Source organism: Protomyctophum parallelum (assembly GCF_964188405.1).
Source record: "Protomyctophum parallelum genome assembly, chromosome: 18".
Classification (NCBI taxonomy): domain Eukaryota; kingdom Metazoa; phylum Chordata; class Actinopteri; order Myctophiformes; family Myctophidae; genus Protomyctophum; species Protomyctophum parallelum.
In genome coordinates, this window is record NC_139716.1 from 26882356 (window position 1) to 26901015 (window position 18660).

General features: G+C 40.8%; 1 protein-coding gene across 1 annotated transcript; it reads right to left on the minus strand.

Annotated features, from left to right (window-relative positions):
- Nucleotides 1-1810: 1810 nt before the first annotated feature.
- Nucleotides 1811-16382, minus strand: ccnb3 (cyclin B3). The gene is made up of 12 exons (XM_083788675.1): nt 16249-16382; nt 15377-15521; nt 14379-14462; nt 13317-13432; nt 11973-12435; nt 9932-10030; nt 9035-9127; nt 8198-8335; nt 7315-7470; nt 6204-6353; nt 5233-5363; nt 1811-2434 (listed from the first exon to the last, which is right to left on the minus strand). The coding sequence occupies exons 2-12, from the start codon at nt 15440-15442 to the stop codon at nt 2365-2367; spliced, it is 1566 nt and encodes a 521-aa protein (XP_083644801.1). The 5' UTR covers nt 15443-15521; nt 16249-16382; the 3' UTR covers nt 1811-2364.
- Between the last annotated feature and the right edge of the window lie 2278 nt (nt 16383-18660).

Sequence of the window (18660 nt, forward strand, 5' to 3'; positions counted from 1 at the left end):
GTGGGTGGAAAAGAAGCTCCACCTCCGCGTCCGACTGACGCGACGGGGACAGCTTCACGGACGCGCTCTCCGGTGGAGCTTCTTTTCCATCCACCAGCTGTCTAAAAACTGGGCGCAGCTGTTGTGCGCAGCCGAAACAGTGCGCGACAGTGTGCCTCCGGGGAGTGTGGTTCAAGCCGGACCTAGACCAGACCGTATAATAGAAGAGTTGCGTTAGTGAGGGGGCGCAGAACAGAGCTGTATAATAGAACTGCATAACTGTCTATTTCTAAGGCTCTGGGCTGAGTGAAGTGCAGGGTGTCTCACTGTCAGGGTTCACCTTATACCTCGTTCTGGTTTATTGATTATAGTACAAATGGTTTACAACTATTTATTCATTATTTATATTAATATAAATATTATTATTTATTATTTATTATTTATTTATGGTTTATTGATTATAGTACAAATGGTTTATCCTGCTTGAATATTATCGAATGTAATAGCATGAATTACTCAATTGAATTATTAATTTAACTCCGAATTATATTTGATTATTTCTGAAGATGATAGGCCTATACAGTATGTCCCAGAAAGAAAGTCACATGCCAGCAGAAATATGCCTTCAACTGAGTTTTATTATAACAAAACGCGACCTAGTTACTAGTTCCATCCATGTCAGTGTCATGGTCAGTATAATGTCAGTGTCATGGTCAGTATCATGTCAGTGTCATGGTCAATATGACTAAAATGTAATAAAATGTAATAATCAGCTCATATATTATAAAGACATTATTGCATTATAAAGTTTTATTACAGTATGAGTCGCCTATGTGGAGGTTCTTAATGTAACACATTATTACATTATAGAAAAATTATTAAGTTATGTGCTCGTCTTTTAATTACATTATGAGCTGATTATTACATTATAAGTTGCTAGTACACACCCCTTAAAAAATTGCCTTGAAAATACATTTAAGATTTGTGGACTGTCGGAATGGTGGGACTAAAATGTGTCGGAATGGGGGGATGTCGGAATGGGGGCATGTCGGAATGGCAGCATGTCGGAATGGAGGGATGCACCCAATCAATGATGTAGCGAGACGTCCCTCTGTGCCCAGCTACGATTTGGTGCATTACCTCTGGCAGTTGAGGTGGGCAGATATACTGGCATTCCTTTTGAAGTATAGGACACTTTCATGAAAAAAATAAACCTATCTACATTGCCGTATTGATACTTTTAATTAAGTTAAAATAAAAGTACCTTTTCCCCCCCTTTTATACTGTATATCCTGCTATATGGTCGGACCATAGTCTGCCATTTGGTGGAGCAGAAAAACTGCAGTAGAATACCAGGGAATCTATTTCTGATCCCTACATTTGAGAACCACTGATGTCATACTGGATTAGGATGGAGTTCCATTAGCCAAAACATGGAACATTCCTGACCTCTAGTGGTCATGTAGTGTAAATAGAAGCCAAGCACCAAATACTGAAGGTTTATTAAAAATAATTATGATCTTTGATGTAGTGTCAAAGAACACCAAAACAAATAAGTTAAGGAAGACCATCGTGAAAAAAAAATCTACTTTCCGACGACTACAAATAGAGATGCACTATATTGAAATTATGACCGATATACAACCACTGATTATTTCCAGGGTCATATCAGCCGATACATTACGATATATTACATTATATTTCTCATTGCGGATTTAAATTTATTTCACTACTACAGCAAACAATTCAATCAAACTAAACACCTCATGAATGCGAAACTGAAAACCTAAACTATAAGGAAGAGAATTCAAACAGAATATAAAACAGTTCTTTATTTTTTGACGCATCAGAGTGGTGTAACTGGTACAGAAATATGTACAATATTAAACAAGATGCTAATGTACACACCTAGCTTACGTTAACAAAATGCAAAACCACACCAGTTGTGTCGAGGGGGAAATAAAATAGGTCTATATTCAAATGAATAAATGAGTGCATACATGTGCACATTTGCCTTCCAAAGAGGGAAAAACAATATACAGCCATTTTTTTCCTGCTCCCAGTCAAAATAACACTTTTCTTTAATAAAATGTTTAAAAACACTTTAACACAAATAAACAAGCCAGCTTCGGTAACAAAATAAAATAAATGCTCCCTTAGGAACTCGAAACGTTTTTTAATTAACAGGACCCGTTAAAACTTTATTTATGCTCGCTTATAAAAAACACAGGCAAACGACTACCAAAATATGAAAAGCTCAGGCAGCCTACACTGATATAAATATTATAACATTATCAAGTGCAAATATAAACAAGTGTTTTTTATATATACATTATACACATACAGGTTTTTTTCCTCTTGTAAAAATGTACATCTTCTCACTTCTCATGCTGTCAGCACACCTTCCAAGAGGTCCATGGACACTACCGGAAGAGTTGCAACTTGAAAGAACACCCTAATGAAGTTAACACACACACACACACACACAGAGAACGAGAGAATGATTAGCCATTTTGTCTCAAATGAATCTCTTGAAGGTACCATTAACACATTTCGAGCCATAATCGTATATTTACGACCAATAAATCCCTTCACTTTAATGCCACCGTCGTAAATTAACTTTTAGGGTGTTTAGAGAAGTGATGTAAATAGGTTTTCAATGTAATGAGTCCCGGGATGCAAGGATGGTCTTTTAGATGAGTCCGAGGGACATTTTATTTTATTCAAGATCTCCCTTATTATTATGATTTTATTCAAGAATATCCCTACTTACACACCAGTGCATCTACGGAAATGCCCCTCCCTCCCCCCACCCCCCTACCTCAAAGAACTCATCTGCCCTAAACCCGCCACCCGAAGCCTCCGCTCCTCCAACACCCATCTTCTCCCCGTCCCCCACACCAACCTCCGCACCATGGGCGACCAGGCCTTCTGCCACACAGCCCCACGTCTGTGGAACCCTCTTCCCATTCTCCTGAGAGCACCACAGTCCACAGACTGTGGACTTAAGACGCACCTTTTTAAGAAAGATTTTCCTTCCCGATTATGATGTTGCTTACACTTCTTTTATTGTTTTGGTTTTTTTGCACTTTGATGTAAGAATGTAAAGTGCTTTATAAAAAAATGCATTTATTATTATTTTACGAGTCCCACTTCAACATTAAGAGTCAAATTTTGCCATTTGTACAAATTGCACCATTTGGTTATATGCATGTAGAAAACAGAAATGATTATTATAACTAAAGCTAGCAAAATAAACTAGTATAAAAAATGCTCTACATATTTCATATTTTGGCTATATGAAATTAGGGCTGACCTTCGATTACGTTTTTGATGATCGACGCTTCGATATAAATTTGTTTCGATCATCGACGCTTCGAAACCCAACGGGGGGGGGGGTGCGCGATACGAGGTGCGAGGTAAACAATAGCGGAGAGAAAGGCTTGGTCTCATTTATTTAAAACGATAAGCATTGAAGCAACAACTGTTGCAGCCTTCATGAAAGCAGTGACTCACAAATAATTAGGCTTAATAAAACATCCGACCGTAACAAGTCAACTGCCTGACGCAGGCATTACCTCTCAAAAAAAAATATATATATAGCCTATAATCAAGCTTCTCTTCCGATTGAAACTCAGATGTGAAAACACAAAAAAAAACACCAGTCCTGGAGCTCCAGGCACGCTAATTTGCGCCGCGGTCTACGCCGCTCTCAGACCCTTCCGACGAGGCTCTTTCTTGGGGTAGAAAAGTGTGGATGACCGTGGCTCAAATTAGCTCGCCTGGAGCCCAGGAGGTCAGCGGCTTTTTCCCTTGTCCCATGCGTGAAATTTCGCCGATTTTTCGCCCGTATGTGATACGCCAATTTCTTGTCACATAGTTGACACTGTACACCACTTGTTCTTTGTTCTCCTTGCATATTCTAAAATGCAACCACACTTAGTAGTGAGGGGGAGAGGGGAGGAGGCGTTGCGGTGCTGCGAGGCGCGAGCATGGCTCGCGGACCAAATGGGGCCGTCTCGCAGACCAAAAGCGTCCCGCTTTTTTTTTAATGACTATTCGATTCAAATTTTAAAAATCGATTCCCGTGCGTATCGATTGAACATCGATTAATCGATTTTTTTGGGTCAGCCCTATATGAAATCTATAATAACTGCCAGTTTCTTCCCAGTCTCTACAACAATTCCTACGTGGATTGTATTGTTTAGAACGTAGGATGAGGTCGGATGTGGCCAAGCAAAAATGATCGTGTCCGTTGATTATTGTTTTACCGCAATTTATTTTCGCGTGTATTATTTTTACTGTACATGCCGAGTACAGTAGTGCATCCCGTGGATGCAGAGGCCGTTGGTTTATTGCGTCTCTTAACTATATACTGTGGTTTGGGACACAAAACGCACCCTATTTTAATCTGTTAAAAGTACTGGCTTGAAGGCCATAGAGCAGGGGTGCCCACACTTTGACTTGAGAGCTACTTTCAAAATGACCAGCTCGGCAAGATCTACCCACGAAAAATCAATTATTATATCATTGCTGAAAATAGTTTAAATATGTATTGTATTACATTCTGTACAATATAAGACAAATGCACTAGGAATGGGAAATAGAGGGAGAAATGTTTTTTTTAAAATAGTTTTCTTTTCTTCAATATATTTAAATTAAATACTCTTTAGGGGCATGTCATATGATCTACTGGTAGATCACGATCTACCTTTTGGGCACCCCTGCCATAGAGCATCACAGTCCCGCCCCTTTCAGGGCACCGGAAGAGAATTCCCCCCAATAGAAAAATGCAAAGACCGGCACACCGTCTGCACTTGCAATACAAACTTTTTTTGGCGACGTTTCGGTCAAAGACCTTCTTCAGATGCCAATAAAGTTCGTATTGCAAGTGCAGACGGTGTCTTTGTGAACTTTATGTGCATTTTTCTGAATACATCGAGCCCTGCCTACACACCCGCCTCAGAGCATATAGGTGTGCATAAGACTTTGTTGCCCAATATGGAATTTCTCTTCCGGTGCCCTCGCCGTTCTCAAAGGGGGACCGACGCGGGACCGTGACGCTTTATTGTCTGTGATGGAATCAACTACATGCTCTGTTCCACACCCGGACTGACAGCAGTGTGGAGAAAGGTCCTATTCTGTCCAATGTGCGTGTATTGGGAGCCTGGGAGGCTGAGAGCATGTTCTGGTGTGGCCATGCATAGGCGGGTGGTTTGCAGATTACTGTTGTTGTGCCTCAGCGCCACTTACTTGTGTGCATATTTATTCCTGATGGCCTTCAGTTTGTCGTCGGGACTCGCACACAGCATGGTGTGGAGTCTCCCGACTACAGGGGCCAAATCTGACACTGTGTACCCTGTGTGGAACTGCAGGATGGGGGACTGGAAGAGAATGGAGGGAGAGACAGAAAAAGAGTGAGAACATAATAAATTAAGCCCTGAGGCCGATTCTACAAATCAGTAGAATGCTAAAATCAGCAATTCTCCCAAAGCTGTTAAAAAAGCAGTGGAAGGAAATAAATGTCATAACTAAATTGGAAAATAGGGGGTAAAGTATGATTTTGCTGTGAACGCTCCACAAGGACCAAAGTGGGGTGCACCCTGCACCCCACTTTGAGAACCCCTAGCCTACTGCCTAGTGAAACAGACAGCGTCTCCCTCTATAGAGACACATGGATTAAAGCAAAAATGAAATCCCACGACTGAAAGATTGTGTACTAATGTGCGATTCGTGAAACAGTGTGAAAGGAGCCCTCCCCACACTAGTGCCGTTTCCTAAACACCACAATATGTAAAACTATGTTTTGGTAAAAAATTGTTCCAGTTGGGTGAGCGGCACCATGTAAGACGCAGGTTGGAGGAGCTCACGAAGGAAACATACTAAATATCATTATTTTAGCTAGTTTATAAACATTTGATCCACCCTTTGTCATTTCGTAATTAATTGGACCACTATTCTTGAATTTGTGAGGAAATCACAGAGGCTTTGACTGTCGCTTTATGGAAGCTGCATCTAAACATACTGCTAGTTTGACCAATACGAATGCTCCAATCTTAAAATACCAGTAATCACCACAAATGGCCCATCTACTATTTTTGCTGTGAAACATGCTTCCAAAGACATGCTGGCTTTTATGGAATCCAAACCATCACCGAATGACTGAAAGCCATCGTGGCGACTGAGAACTTTAAAGAACCACCATTCTTCTGTGCGTTACTCACCCATCCTCCGAGGTCTTTGGTGACCAGGGCTATCAGCAGACAGGCTGATGCCAGCCGGGAGCCTCTCTCTGGTACCAGGTCCATCTCTTGAAGGCTCAGCTCACACACGTAGCGGGCCAGGGTCAGGGTCTCCATGTCTGCACTCACGCACTGCACAAACAAAACCCATAATAAGCAGACAGACATGAAAGGATGCAAATCAAACACAAAAATGGCTCACTAAGGGCCGTCGCGGACAAAGCCAACTCTTGTCGTGACAAATCATGACAATAAACACAATGTTTTGGGCTAAACAAAGAAAAAGGCATGTTTTGTTGTTTATCTTCTTTGTAATCATTTGTTTGGTCAAAAATATTGTGTTTGTTGTCATGATTTGTCACGCCTCGGCTTTGTACGACGCTTAAAAAGGTCTTTAAATAAATACTTTTTGAAATGTCTATGGGAAAAATACATTGGGAATTAGTTCCTGGGCCTGGTGTCGTGAAAGGGGGCGGGACTGCAACGCTCTATTGCACGAACAGTGCATGGCGACGTGAACACTAAACCACTACATTACTAAGATTAACCATCATAACCAAACATAATTTGTCTAAAATCAGCAAATATAATAATAAACCTTTGTGCTTTTAGAGTAGACTACATTTAAGTCAAGCTCTTTAATATGATATGGTATCGTAGTTCTTTCCACCCGCGGCCTACTTCACCTAGTGGAACTCTAAACAAAACTCACCTCTTAGTAACCATAAACGAATAAGTCCTAGCCTTAACGTACCACTAACCCTAAACACAAGTCATAAGTCATAACCATAACTCACTAACTAATCTTAAACATGACAAACACCATAACTCAAGTCTAACTTTACTCCTAAACATAAGTCATAAACTGGGTATTAGAAAAGCGCTATATAAGTCCCAGGTATTATTATTATTAACGCCAATTCTAATTCTAACCCTGAATCTCTTCATCGCAAAACGGCCTCTGTTGAGAACTTGAGGAAAGTGAGGACCAGCAAAACGTCCTCAGGTTCCAGAATGTCCTTTTTCAATACTAATCCTTGTTAAGGACAACAGGTCTTCACAAAGACAGGAAGCTTAAAACACACGTACAAACCTTGGCATAGCGCCTGAGGAAGCGGTACGGGATGGGGATGTTGATGTCAAAGCCCAGGGTCTGCATGATGTTGCACTCCATGGTGATGAGCTCCTCCCTCCTGTAGGCGTCGTCACAGATGTAGAGAAAGTCGTCCATCAGGGGCGGGCTGCGTTCCTGTGGATGGATGAGCAGTTGGGTCATTTTGAAATCGTACATCTGGTACAGTATAGTTCCAACAACCAGAATTCTGAGGGAAAGGGACAATTTAGGACAGACAGGGAAAGGAGAAATGCGTGGTTTTCTTCAAAAATGCTTAGATGGCCACTTTAATTCTGCCATACGAATTTACCAAAAAGTTTGAGAATAAATATACCGGTACCCTTTTCTACACGAACAAAAATTATTCGAACATTTTCAGGGGAAAGGGGGAATTCCAGCAAATGTAATGGGACCCGGGACCCAAAATTAGGAAAATGGCAGATCTACAGTACAGTCTCAGTTTATTATTATTCATTAACTACTTTTGAAGAAAGAAACAGGGATTGTTCTTAACCCATTTTGACCTGAGATCAGATTATAAACATGTCTTCTACATCCTGACAGTTTTCTTAAAAGGCTATGTTTCTACGTCAGTCGTTCTTCCGATTTTTCAAAAATAGCAGACCTACAAGCTCGTAGCGCGCCACTCGGTGGCGCTCTATGAGCTTGTAGATCTGCTATTTTTCAATAGCTAAATCATAACATAATGCCATCACCAAAAGGAGTTCCCGCTCAAACTGGGTTAATTGACACACGTGATTTATATATATATATATATATATACACACATTTAAAAAAAAAAGTCTTGCCCCAGTCTTGGCAAAACAGCGCCGTAAAGCACAACCCTGCTTCATTCTCTCACCTCAAACTTGGAGGCAATGAGCATGGTGGTGGAACCAATGAGCTGCAGACTCTCTCTGTTGACGGGGCAGAGGGACAGATAGTGGTCTGTCAACTTCACCGCCAGGTACAGGGTCTCATGGTTCAGCTCAAAGTTCTCCTGCAAGAGGCACACGTTTCGTTTAAACTTTAAATAAAAATGCCCGAGACCGATTCCACAAATGTCCTGAAAAACGCATGTTTCTATATCAGTGTTGCTCAACAATCTGTTTCATGTCATGGACACACGAAATTACATGTTATTTGCCCCCCAGAGTTTGCAGAGTCCCCTGGAAGCAAAGATTTTAGTTAAAAATGTTTGCTTTGTGGTGCATACGTTCAACAGCCCTACAGTCATTAGTCCGACAAACCCTGACTGTTGTATGTCTATTGTCTAACCACACACACACACACACACACACACACACACACAGCATTATAAATTCAACGCACGTGCAAAGTACTGTAACAGGAACAAAGACACACACAAAGATTTTTCAAAAATAACACATCTACAATCTCATAGCACGACACAAAGTGACGAGATATGCACTTGTATATCTGCTATTTTTTAATAGCTAAAGTATAAAATAGTTCTAAATCAGCAGTTCACACTTTTAAGATTAAAAAATTAAAAGACACTAGCTTAAGTACAGTACTTTCCACTGTCTCTCACACACAGTGACACACAGATACAATCATACTCTGTGCGAGTGCAATTCTAAGTAATAAATAACATCAACTGAGGCACACATGTTCGCACTTATATAAAACTTATATAAAACCGAAGACAAAAGCAACACAGTGGAATAAAGCCCACCTGCACTTCCACTAGCCAGTCCACCAGGATGGCTCTCATTCCTGTGTTCAGACTGGGCTGCATGGGCATGTAGTCACACAGGACAAACTTCTCCTGCAGAGAGGGAGAGAAATGAATAAATATAATGATTCAACGCATTTATGAATGTTATTTTAACCGTTTCAGTTCGTAGGACGCATGAGGCCGTCATAAGGATCCCGAAATATTAGTGCCTACGACGTCTGTGGACGTCCTAGCGACGTCCCAGCGACGCGGGGCGAGATGAGAATATTCAGAATCTTTCCTATATTTTCTTTTTGGCATTTCGCTTTCCGTATGCTAACGCTCAGTGCAATAATTAGCTTGTCATTGACTCCCATGTTAGCGCGGCGGAAAGAATGACTCGTATCTCCTAATCCAGGGCGCTCTCCGTGGTGATGAATGGATCGATATGCTTGAGCTTCATTTCTGCTCCTCATCCGAAAGTGTTTTGGAGCGTAAAAAAAATAATTAAGATGATCGGGGATGTGAGGTCTCTTTGTAAAGTCAACTTTTTTAGGAAAGTGTTTCCGGTTCATGGCTTTCAGAGTAAAAGCGACCAGACAACTCTGGCACCCCGGAGCTTCTATTTTGATGCACTTCCGGCACTAAATGTGATTTATGGGGAGTGGTGCGTTTGTTGAAAAACAGTGTAAATTCACTGAGAAAGAGTGGATAAGAGAGGGAGTGAGAATTTGAAATGCATAGCGTGCAGAAGAGAGAAACAATATGAGGGGGAAGACAAAGAGAGAGAACAGAAGAAAAACACAGGTCAGCCGACATAAAAAGGGGGATTATTTGTGCATTCACTTTGATATGCAGCATGTGCGCCAGCATGTGCGCCACGTTACAAATATTTCCCTAGCGTTTTGTTTTTACCTCTCTTTGTTTGAGGTAGTCAAAGATGTCCAGAGCATACTCGGGGTTCAAGAAAATGTCATCCTTGTTCTGGGAGTCGATATCAAAATCCACCGGGACCTATTGGGAGAGGAGAATGTGAGTGACTGACAGTAAAACATGAATTTTACCATCCTCTGCTATCGTTTGTTATCGTCCACAGGGCAGTAGTGAATAGACTGTGTGTCTCCAGCTAAATGATAGTTTGGAACCAAATGGACCCTTATATGGGTCTGAGTGTACAAATAAATGGACGTTATGGTAGCTTAATTCAGGTCATGGGTACTTGAAATTACCGTAAACGGTTTGTAAAAAATGTTCTCTTATGGGTGTCCCTGGCATATGTTTTTAAATGGTAAATGGTACACAGGCTAATTAGTGTCAATTTGGGGGTCCTTAACATGAAAAGGTTTGGAAACCACTGGCCTAGACACAGAACAGCAGAGCATTTGAAGAACAGACCACCAGCACCATCTAAAATTGACTGGAAGAAAAGTATTTGTTTTCTCCAAGTGTATCTTCTGTGCGTTCTTTCATCAAAGTAAGTACCTGTACCGGTACTATGTTTGGGTCACAAGTGTTACTTTAGTAGTTAAATAATATCTGTGACTCTGTATATTAGGTTTTGATAGTTTGTTTGGTTAATTGACAGCACATGGTTGTTTGGTTAGCTTAGCTCCCTACTGCCTGTAGTCCGTTTTTATGCCGTTTATGTTACTGTGTTACAGTATTTAATTCTTTACATGTTTATCAACATTTGGACCGTTTTTGGCCTTAATATGTTATATACCACATGGAGTGTTGATTTCCTTATCCTGTGCCTATACTGTGCAGACAATTTGTATTGTACAGGTTTACCATGCAGCAAGATTTGGATAGTTTGGGTTTAATTTGTGTACCAATGTTTGATGGCCTTTCAAGATACTGTGCAGATAATCTGTATTTCTAGTGTTTACATAATGCTGTGGATATTTCAGTTAATGTAACAAGCTCATGTTACTGATGCTATTCTTTATTTATGTTTATTGTTTATTCCAGACCACATTGCAAATAAATCTGCTTAAGATATCCTTTCTCCGGAGCCTAATTCTTTGATCGGAATTAAGTCCATATTGTCCGCCTCAACCAGTGTTTAATCTAAGTAACCGGAGGTGTCCCCCTCAGTTACACACCCCGTTACCTACCGACCCAGCTGATGCAAATATAAATTGTATAAGCTATACAAAGACATATGAACCTGAATATGGCTATATACTGCATATACTGCCATAATATGTCAATATATTTAAAATAAAACCATAGCGCAACCATTAGCCTTTTTATGTTGCTCACGGCCTAGAAGGTGCTCACGCACCACAAGGGGTGCACGCACCACAGTTTGGGAAACACTGATATAAAATAATGAATATTAAATAATAATACTTAAAGTGGCTTTACATCTTTTACAGCTGTATTAGGAGAAACTAGTTTAACACATTTTGGGTCGGGAACCCTTTTTGGTGTTTTAAGTATTACGTTACGCTTTAGCTATTGAAAAAAATAGCAGATCTACAAGGTTAGCAAGCAAGCACAAGCTTGTAGGTCTGCTATAATTGAAAAATCGTGAAAATGTGGCACAAAGACATTTTATAAATGTTGCAGTCAGGCCTAAATGGGTTAAAATAAGAGTTACAAACTATAAGGTTCAAAACCTATAAGGTTCATGGTGACGGCGAACAGACCACTCTTGCAAGCCACATGAATGTAAGATCAGAGATACACGACCACAATGGAAAAAGATAAGACCTCAGGGCTTTGTGTCATCCTTTTAGCACCAAACCCTTACAGACATGTTTATTGTATATTTTGATCCCCATTACCCATTAGCTACTACCTTAGCAGCCGGGGGTCTGTTTGGCTCCTCCTATCTATCAATCATTTAGCTGCACTGGGGACCCTCTCGAGGACCCCACTTTGAGAGCCACTGACACAAAGAACAGAGAGAATGTGAGATGCCATTACACACACACACACGACACATTACCTGTCGTCTCTGAAGGTGCCATGGCTGCTTTTGGCCAGTGGAGGGAGCAGCAGTAACCACCAGCAGCTCTTCTACCGAGGTGACCACCTCCTCCTCTGCAACCTGCACGTCAGAGGTCACCGAGCAGCACGAACTGAGGACTAGATCGGTGTCGTCGGTTTTCACAGAGGGCGAGCTGAGGAGATCGCCCTCGTCGGTTTTCACCGAGGACGAGCTGAGGCGATCGCTGTCGTCGGTTTTCACCGAGGACGAGCTCAGATCGCCGTCAGTAGAGGATGACCTGGGGAGATCGCTGTCCTCGGTTTCCACTGAGGACGAACTGAGGAGATCGCCGTCCTCGGTTTTCAGTGAAGACGAGCTGAGGAGATCGCTGTCATCGGTTTTCACCGAGGAGGAGCTGATGAGATCGGTGTCGTCTGTTTTCACAGATGAGCTGAGGAGATCGGTGTCAGTAGAGGATGACCTGGGGAGGTAGGTGGCGGAGGAATGACCAAAAAAAAGGAAATGCGTTTAGACATTGTGAGAGAAGCAGGGTGTACAGGTCTGAAGTTGTAACAGTCAGTATGCAATGCCAGTTGGTCAAAATCCACCGTAGATATGTACTTCCTTGCATATCTACGGTGGATTTCTATGAAACAAACACTTTGCCGATGTAAAGAGAATAATTCAAGCTTTTCATACAACATGGTTTAATACAATCAGATAGGACTTTTCTGTTTGGACGTATGGGCTGTCAATGGGAAATTGCAGCTAGTTACCACCTCGCTGGCAAGATGGCCGCGGTATGCATATGGTCAATAGGAAGAAAGCTTGCTCTCAATTGACCTGAAAATACTGCCATGTCAAAATGTCGCCCGCACAATTTCCCAAAATCTTCTAGAGCAGTGGTTCCCAAACGTTTGAGCTTGAGACCCAAAAGTCAAATTAAATGTCTCCCCGAGATCCAACCTGTGAAAATAAGACCTACAACTACAAGGTCACAACAACATTGCAACCTGTTGCTTGTAGATCGTCCATTTGTTTTCTAATTTGGGGAATTTCGTTCATAATCTTTATGTATGAACTTCTTTTGAAATTTAAAAATCCACTGTTTAGGACACCTTGTTCTAGACTAGAGAATACAGCTGTGAGTGACGAGAAAACAGCAATATTTTATATTCAAAATCCTAATAGCATTCAAGCTGCTGTCCCCTTTTTATTAACTGCCTTGTGTTCACGAAGGGAAGACGGATCTTCTCGATAAAAGAGGAACAGATGAAGGGTCAGAGAGCGAGGTATCAGAGAGCAGATAAAATTAAGGGGAGAATAAATTAAAGAGGAAAGTTAAAAAGCAGGAGGCCTTACTTTTTTAGGTTATACACATTCTTAGACACGGAGGTAGACGCAGTAGTTTTCTTGACAGTCTTCTTTTGGGCGTCCTTCTTCCTCCCAGGCAGGCTGAGGTGGAGCTGCTTGTGCGCCTGTTGGACAGAGTCAGCGCGCACGCACAAGTTCAAATGGAGAAAGCTATAGTGAGGTCAAATTATATCAATATCACAAGCGCATATCACAAGCGTCCAAAATACGTTTTACAGTAGTTCGGGAAATGTCAGGTCCACAGATAAACATACTGTGTACGTTTCACACCGAGTTGCGGTGGCAGGGTGCATGTGTCAAAGTCTACGGGGGTGTGTGTGTGCATAGCAGACTCAAAACGGGGACACACATCTGTATACTTACTAATGTACTGACACACAAACACAGCTTGCACAAAAGCTAATAACCCGCTTTGTTACATGTAAAGATGTGATATGACAAACTGATTCTGAGACAAGAGTGTAGTGGGCCAGGCAGAAAAGAGGAAAGTGATAGAAAAGTTATTCATTCTTACAGTTACACTTTAACTAGATGCCTCACACACACACACACACACACACCACGTGCATGTGACCACGAACGCCTGAGAAGTTTTGGAACCATTGCTGTACAGTATTGTACTTGTACAGTACTGTATCTTTGTAAATGGTGCATTTATATAGCACTCTAAAGTGCATGCTTAAGGACACACTAACTCTGGAGGGGGCCGGGATCGAACTGGGAACCTTATGGTTCCTGCAACTCTATATACCGGCCACTCTACCATTGATCCACATCTGTATGTGTCCAGTGTTTCATACTGTTCTGCTATGACAAACTGACATCCAATCGCTGGATCAATAGAGGGTATGCGCATGCATAAAGTGAATGGCAGAGTGGCAAAGTGAGTGAAAAGTGAATTTAATGTTGTTTAAAGTCATTTAATGCAAACAAATAGGACTTTTCCACTGAGTAGGCATTCCCGCATAACTTCCGGGTATGATGATGATGTCACGCGCATACCCTCTATAAAAAGCCCTGTCCAATAATAAAACATAAATATATATTTACATTGGTGATATCCACGAAGGCTGTCCTCTTCTTTGGAGCCCCCTGAGGGGGAGAAGAGGCCCTCTTGGCGTGGGGAGCATCCTCCTGTAAAACATGCAATTAGCACACATGAACAACATTGAGCTTCTTCACATCAAACTCCTAAATATTAAAAATCTCTCTCACGTTCAAATTCTGGTCATTTGTAACATACACAGAATGTCTTGACTGGAAATCAACAGTGTAATTTTGGGAACAGTACACTTTCTAGTTATCCATTCACATTCTCTACGGTGGATTTTTAGGAAACAAACACATTGCCGATAGAGGATAATTCAAGCTTTCTGTACAGCTGCAATGTTGGCGAGTTTAATACCTTCCCCTTTCCCCAAGAGGACCACAATGGAAACAAGCCTAACAGCTTTCTTGTGAATTTATCCTTTTGAAATATATTTTCAATAAAGTATTCAATCAATCAATCAAATACAAGCAGATACGACTTTACCGTTTGGATCCATGGGCTGTTGAAACTCTAGATTCCACATTATATATATACTATTATAATTTTGAATCTAGTGTTGCAAGTTGTGGATATTGCTATACATGATTTGGTCCAATGTATTCTGTAGTTTGGTGCAGACTTCCTTTACTGCCTAATTGTCTATCCTCAAAACTGATCAAAATACACTTATTGTCAAGATTAACTATTCATCAGTTGTGTAAAGTAAATGTTATCCAAGTGCTGTACTCGACAACTAAAGTACAATTTCCAGCACTTCTGGAAGTAGTATTTCTACATTGCAGTATTGATACTTTCATATAAGTAAAATGAGTACCGTGTCCACCACTGATGGTCATTTAGCTTTGAACCCCTTTCAAGTTTCAAGGTTTGTGAACAGCTTCACAGTAGGTTATGTTCCATATCCCTTCAGGATACCGTGGTGGACCATTGATTTAAAAATGTTTAAACGGCCAGATATAATCCCATGCATGCAGGGAGACGGTTAATCTTAACGTACCTGTTTCTCAGTATTCCCTTTGTTGCTCGGCTTGGGTATCTTGCTCTTCACCCGTGTAAAAGGCATGGCGGCTGACTGACTCCAATCCCTTCTTTCAAAGTGATGTCAATAAAGAAAGATTCCCAGGAAAATAATGTATGTCCTCCTGCGAAAAGGAAAAGAATCCTTTGTTTACAATTTACAATTTAGGCATTTAGCAGACGCTCTTAATCCAGAGCGACTTACATTTAAGCAAGAACAAAAGCATGGGAATACATCACATAAAAGTATTTATCATGAAACATGCGTAAGCTAAGAAAGTAACAGTGGAATATCTATATAATGAAACTATACATACACTATACATATAAACTATACATATTTACTACCATGCTATACATATGTACTATGGCGTGCTATGACTAAATACAATACAATTATAGTGCTGTCTACATAACATGCTATAAGTCTGTATCAAATGCTATCTAAGCCAACATAAATGCTATCTAAGGGGTTAGGGTAAGTGCTATGGGCTATGTTTTTAAACCGGTTTAGGGCTGATAAAAAAGGATGCATTAGCATTACAAAAACGTGCATTTATATGCAAGGTTGTTGCAAGCAACCGTTGCAAGTTGCAGTAGTGGTTAGTTTAGAGTAGACCACCCCCCGGGTTTCGTTTTACAGTACACAAGTCTTCTTCACACGATAGCCGTTAGAAAAGTAAAGGCAAATGAGTTCTCATCAACTTCCAACTATATGGACCAGAGCTACTTCCACAATACACACGTTAATGTCTTCTTCATACGATGATAATATCGCATTAGGGAAGTTCGAAAAAGATTAAACAGTCGCACGCCAATGATATTTTAGCGTGATCTTGTGGTTTCACATACCGTGTTTGATGGCAGTAAAACGGCAGTTTGTCCAATGTCCAGTTAGTTTTCCCTCAGCTCGGTTGAACTCCAGCAACCAACACACAGACACACCAGCCACACGACGACAACAAGTAACAAGTACAACAGAGAAACCAAACCACAGTGCCACCCGGGCGTTGATTCTAAATAACGCGTCCCAGCCTATCACCGCGCGGCCTGGGATGCAGTGGGAGGGGCGCTTGGAGCTTTTCAAACTGCTAGCAACCGAGGGACCAATAGGATCATCTGTCTGAGTCTGACTCAAACTAGGAAAGTAACTAAGTACTTAGTTAGGTACCTTTTAAAACCTGTACTTAATACAGGTTTTAGGTAAGGCTATTTGTACTTTTAGGTATTTTAACCAATTTCCAATACTTTTACTTAGACTCCTCTATATCTCAGAGGCAAATATTGTACTTTTCCTACATTTATTTGAAAACTTTAGTTATTTTGTAGATTTTGATTATTATTTCAAAACATACAGTAACCACTTCAGCCCATTTTGGCCATTTGAAAATAGCCGATCTACGTAAGCACACACAATTAATACATCATGAGCATGAAGATTGGCTATTTTCAAATGATTTTTATACATTTGAAAAATTGAACATGCTTGCCCAAAGTAGGGTTCGGCAGGTCAAAAGTATTTTAATAAGGGACCATAATATTTGTAATTGGTTGTCGGTATGTTAGCCCTAAATTGGACTTCAGCTACTACTACTCGACAATACTGCTGACCGGTTTACGAAGCGTGTGGTTTTGTTACATTTTGGAATAAGAGATTTGTAGATTTATATTGGGGAATATTTTCTGCAAGACTTTTCAAATCAATATGTGGATTGAACTGCCTAAAACAAAACTCATGGACACTGGACAGACAGATCATTGAGAGAACGCAGCACCTATATCTACCAGGAGAGGGCAGCGTATTCCCAACACAATACAAGCATGGATAGATGTGTATGGGTGGCTGTAGGTGCAGACTATATTCTCTAAAAGAGACTGGATTCTGGATGTAGAGCAAGCAGCAGAAACACACACACAAAGGGAGGTGTGAAGCAGTGGAAGATCATCGACTGCTACAAGCGAATCAGGCTAACAACACAAGTATCTCTCTGGACACCGTGGACACCCCACTGGACACCTGGAAAGGACCAACGGGTTGAACCAGTTCTTCCACCGGTTTCATCCATGCATGCAGGAGGCAGGAGACATCAAAGCGGGCATCAGCCCCCGCCTCCCAATTACAGTACACTAGCTGTCTGTAGCCTAATAAGTGACCTCTTCAGACCATGATGATTGTTACTCTGGTGAAATAATCAATCAATGCAATGATATAAATCAATGCAATGCATGGATTATTTAAATCATTTTCTTTCCATGCTATTGTCAATTCACATGAAACAATAATTGAGGACCATTTCACAAGATTTGTATGGGTTGGCTCTGTTTTGTGCAGAAACTAAATGTCCAACTAACCATTTAAGACATCATGGCTTTCAAAATCTAGATTTCTAGCCTATCCAAATTGGAATCAAATTGGTTTGATCAAGTCTAAACAGCAGAAAACGACATGGAAACTGATTTATATGAATCACATTTGAATCACCATCACCATACTTGCCAACCAGTCAGACTTTGAAATCAGATTTGGGCTGCTGGATTAAGGCTGACAGTCTGAACAAGGCCTAATAGTAGGCAAACTAGGCATACATAATATTAATTTTACAATATCACCTCTAGGCCTACTTTCGATATAGATATTTCATCAGTCAGATGGGATCATGGGACACAAGCACGCACGCACACCCGCACACCTTAACGTATGTTTTGTAATAGTAATCAAAATCTACAAAGTAACTATAGCTACAAATTGCAAATTATTGTATAGTGAAGTAAAAGTACACATGTATTTGCCCCTGAGATGTATAGTGGAGTGAAAGTAAAAGCATACACTGAAAATTTGAAATACAGTATAGTTCATACAGTATAGTTACTATACTGTACTTCTTACACTTTTGAGGTTTTTTTTTACTTAGTAATTAACTGTAGCCTACTTTAGTTACTTTACACCACAGGCAATATCTTCTAGAAGACAGTGCAAGATAGATAAATACTGTATAGAAATGCAGGCAAACGCGATAAACCCTGGCACACACGCACGCACACACACACACACACACACACTTTGTTTTGGGTATTTTAATACAGGTGAACTGAACGCAGGACAACATCGCAGACAAACTGGCATGATGCAACACACGTGCACACATCAATGACCCTACAAGACTATATACACATGAGGGCTGATTACAGCTGGGGAAATCATGAACATAGAATCAAGAAAACTACAACATAAACATAACAGAGATTCAAGACCTATAGACATGA

What these genes read in the sequence shown, in the direction of transcription:
- ccnb3 (XM_083788675.1), bottom strand. Translation starts at nt 15,442, where the DNA reads ATGCCTTTTACACGGGTGAAGAGCAAGATACCCAAGCCGAGCAACAAA. An exon ending in ACTACCTCAAACAAAGAGAG is followed by an intron (nt 9,128 to 9,931) that starts GTAAAAACAAAA and finishes CCCTCTCTGCAG; the next exon opens with GAGAAGTTTGTCCTGTGTGA. An exon ending in TCCTCAGGCGCTATGCCAAG is followed by an intron (nt 6,354 to 7,314) that starts GTTTGTACGTGT and finishes TTGTTTGTGCAG; the next exon opens with TGCGTGAGTGCAGACATGGA.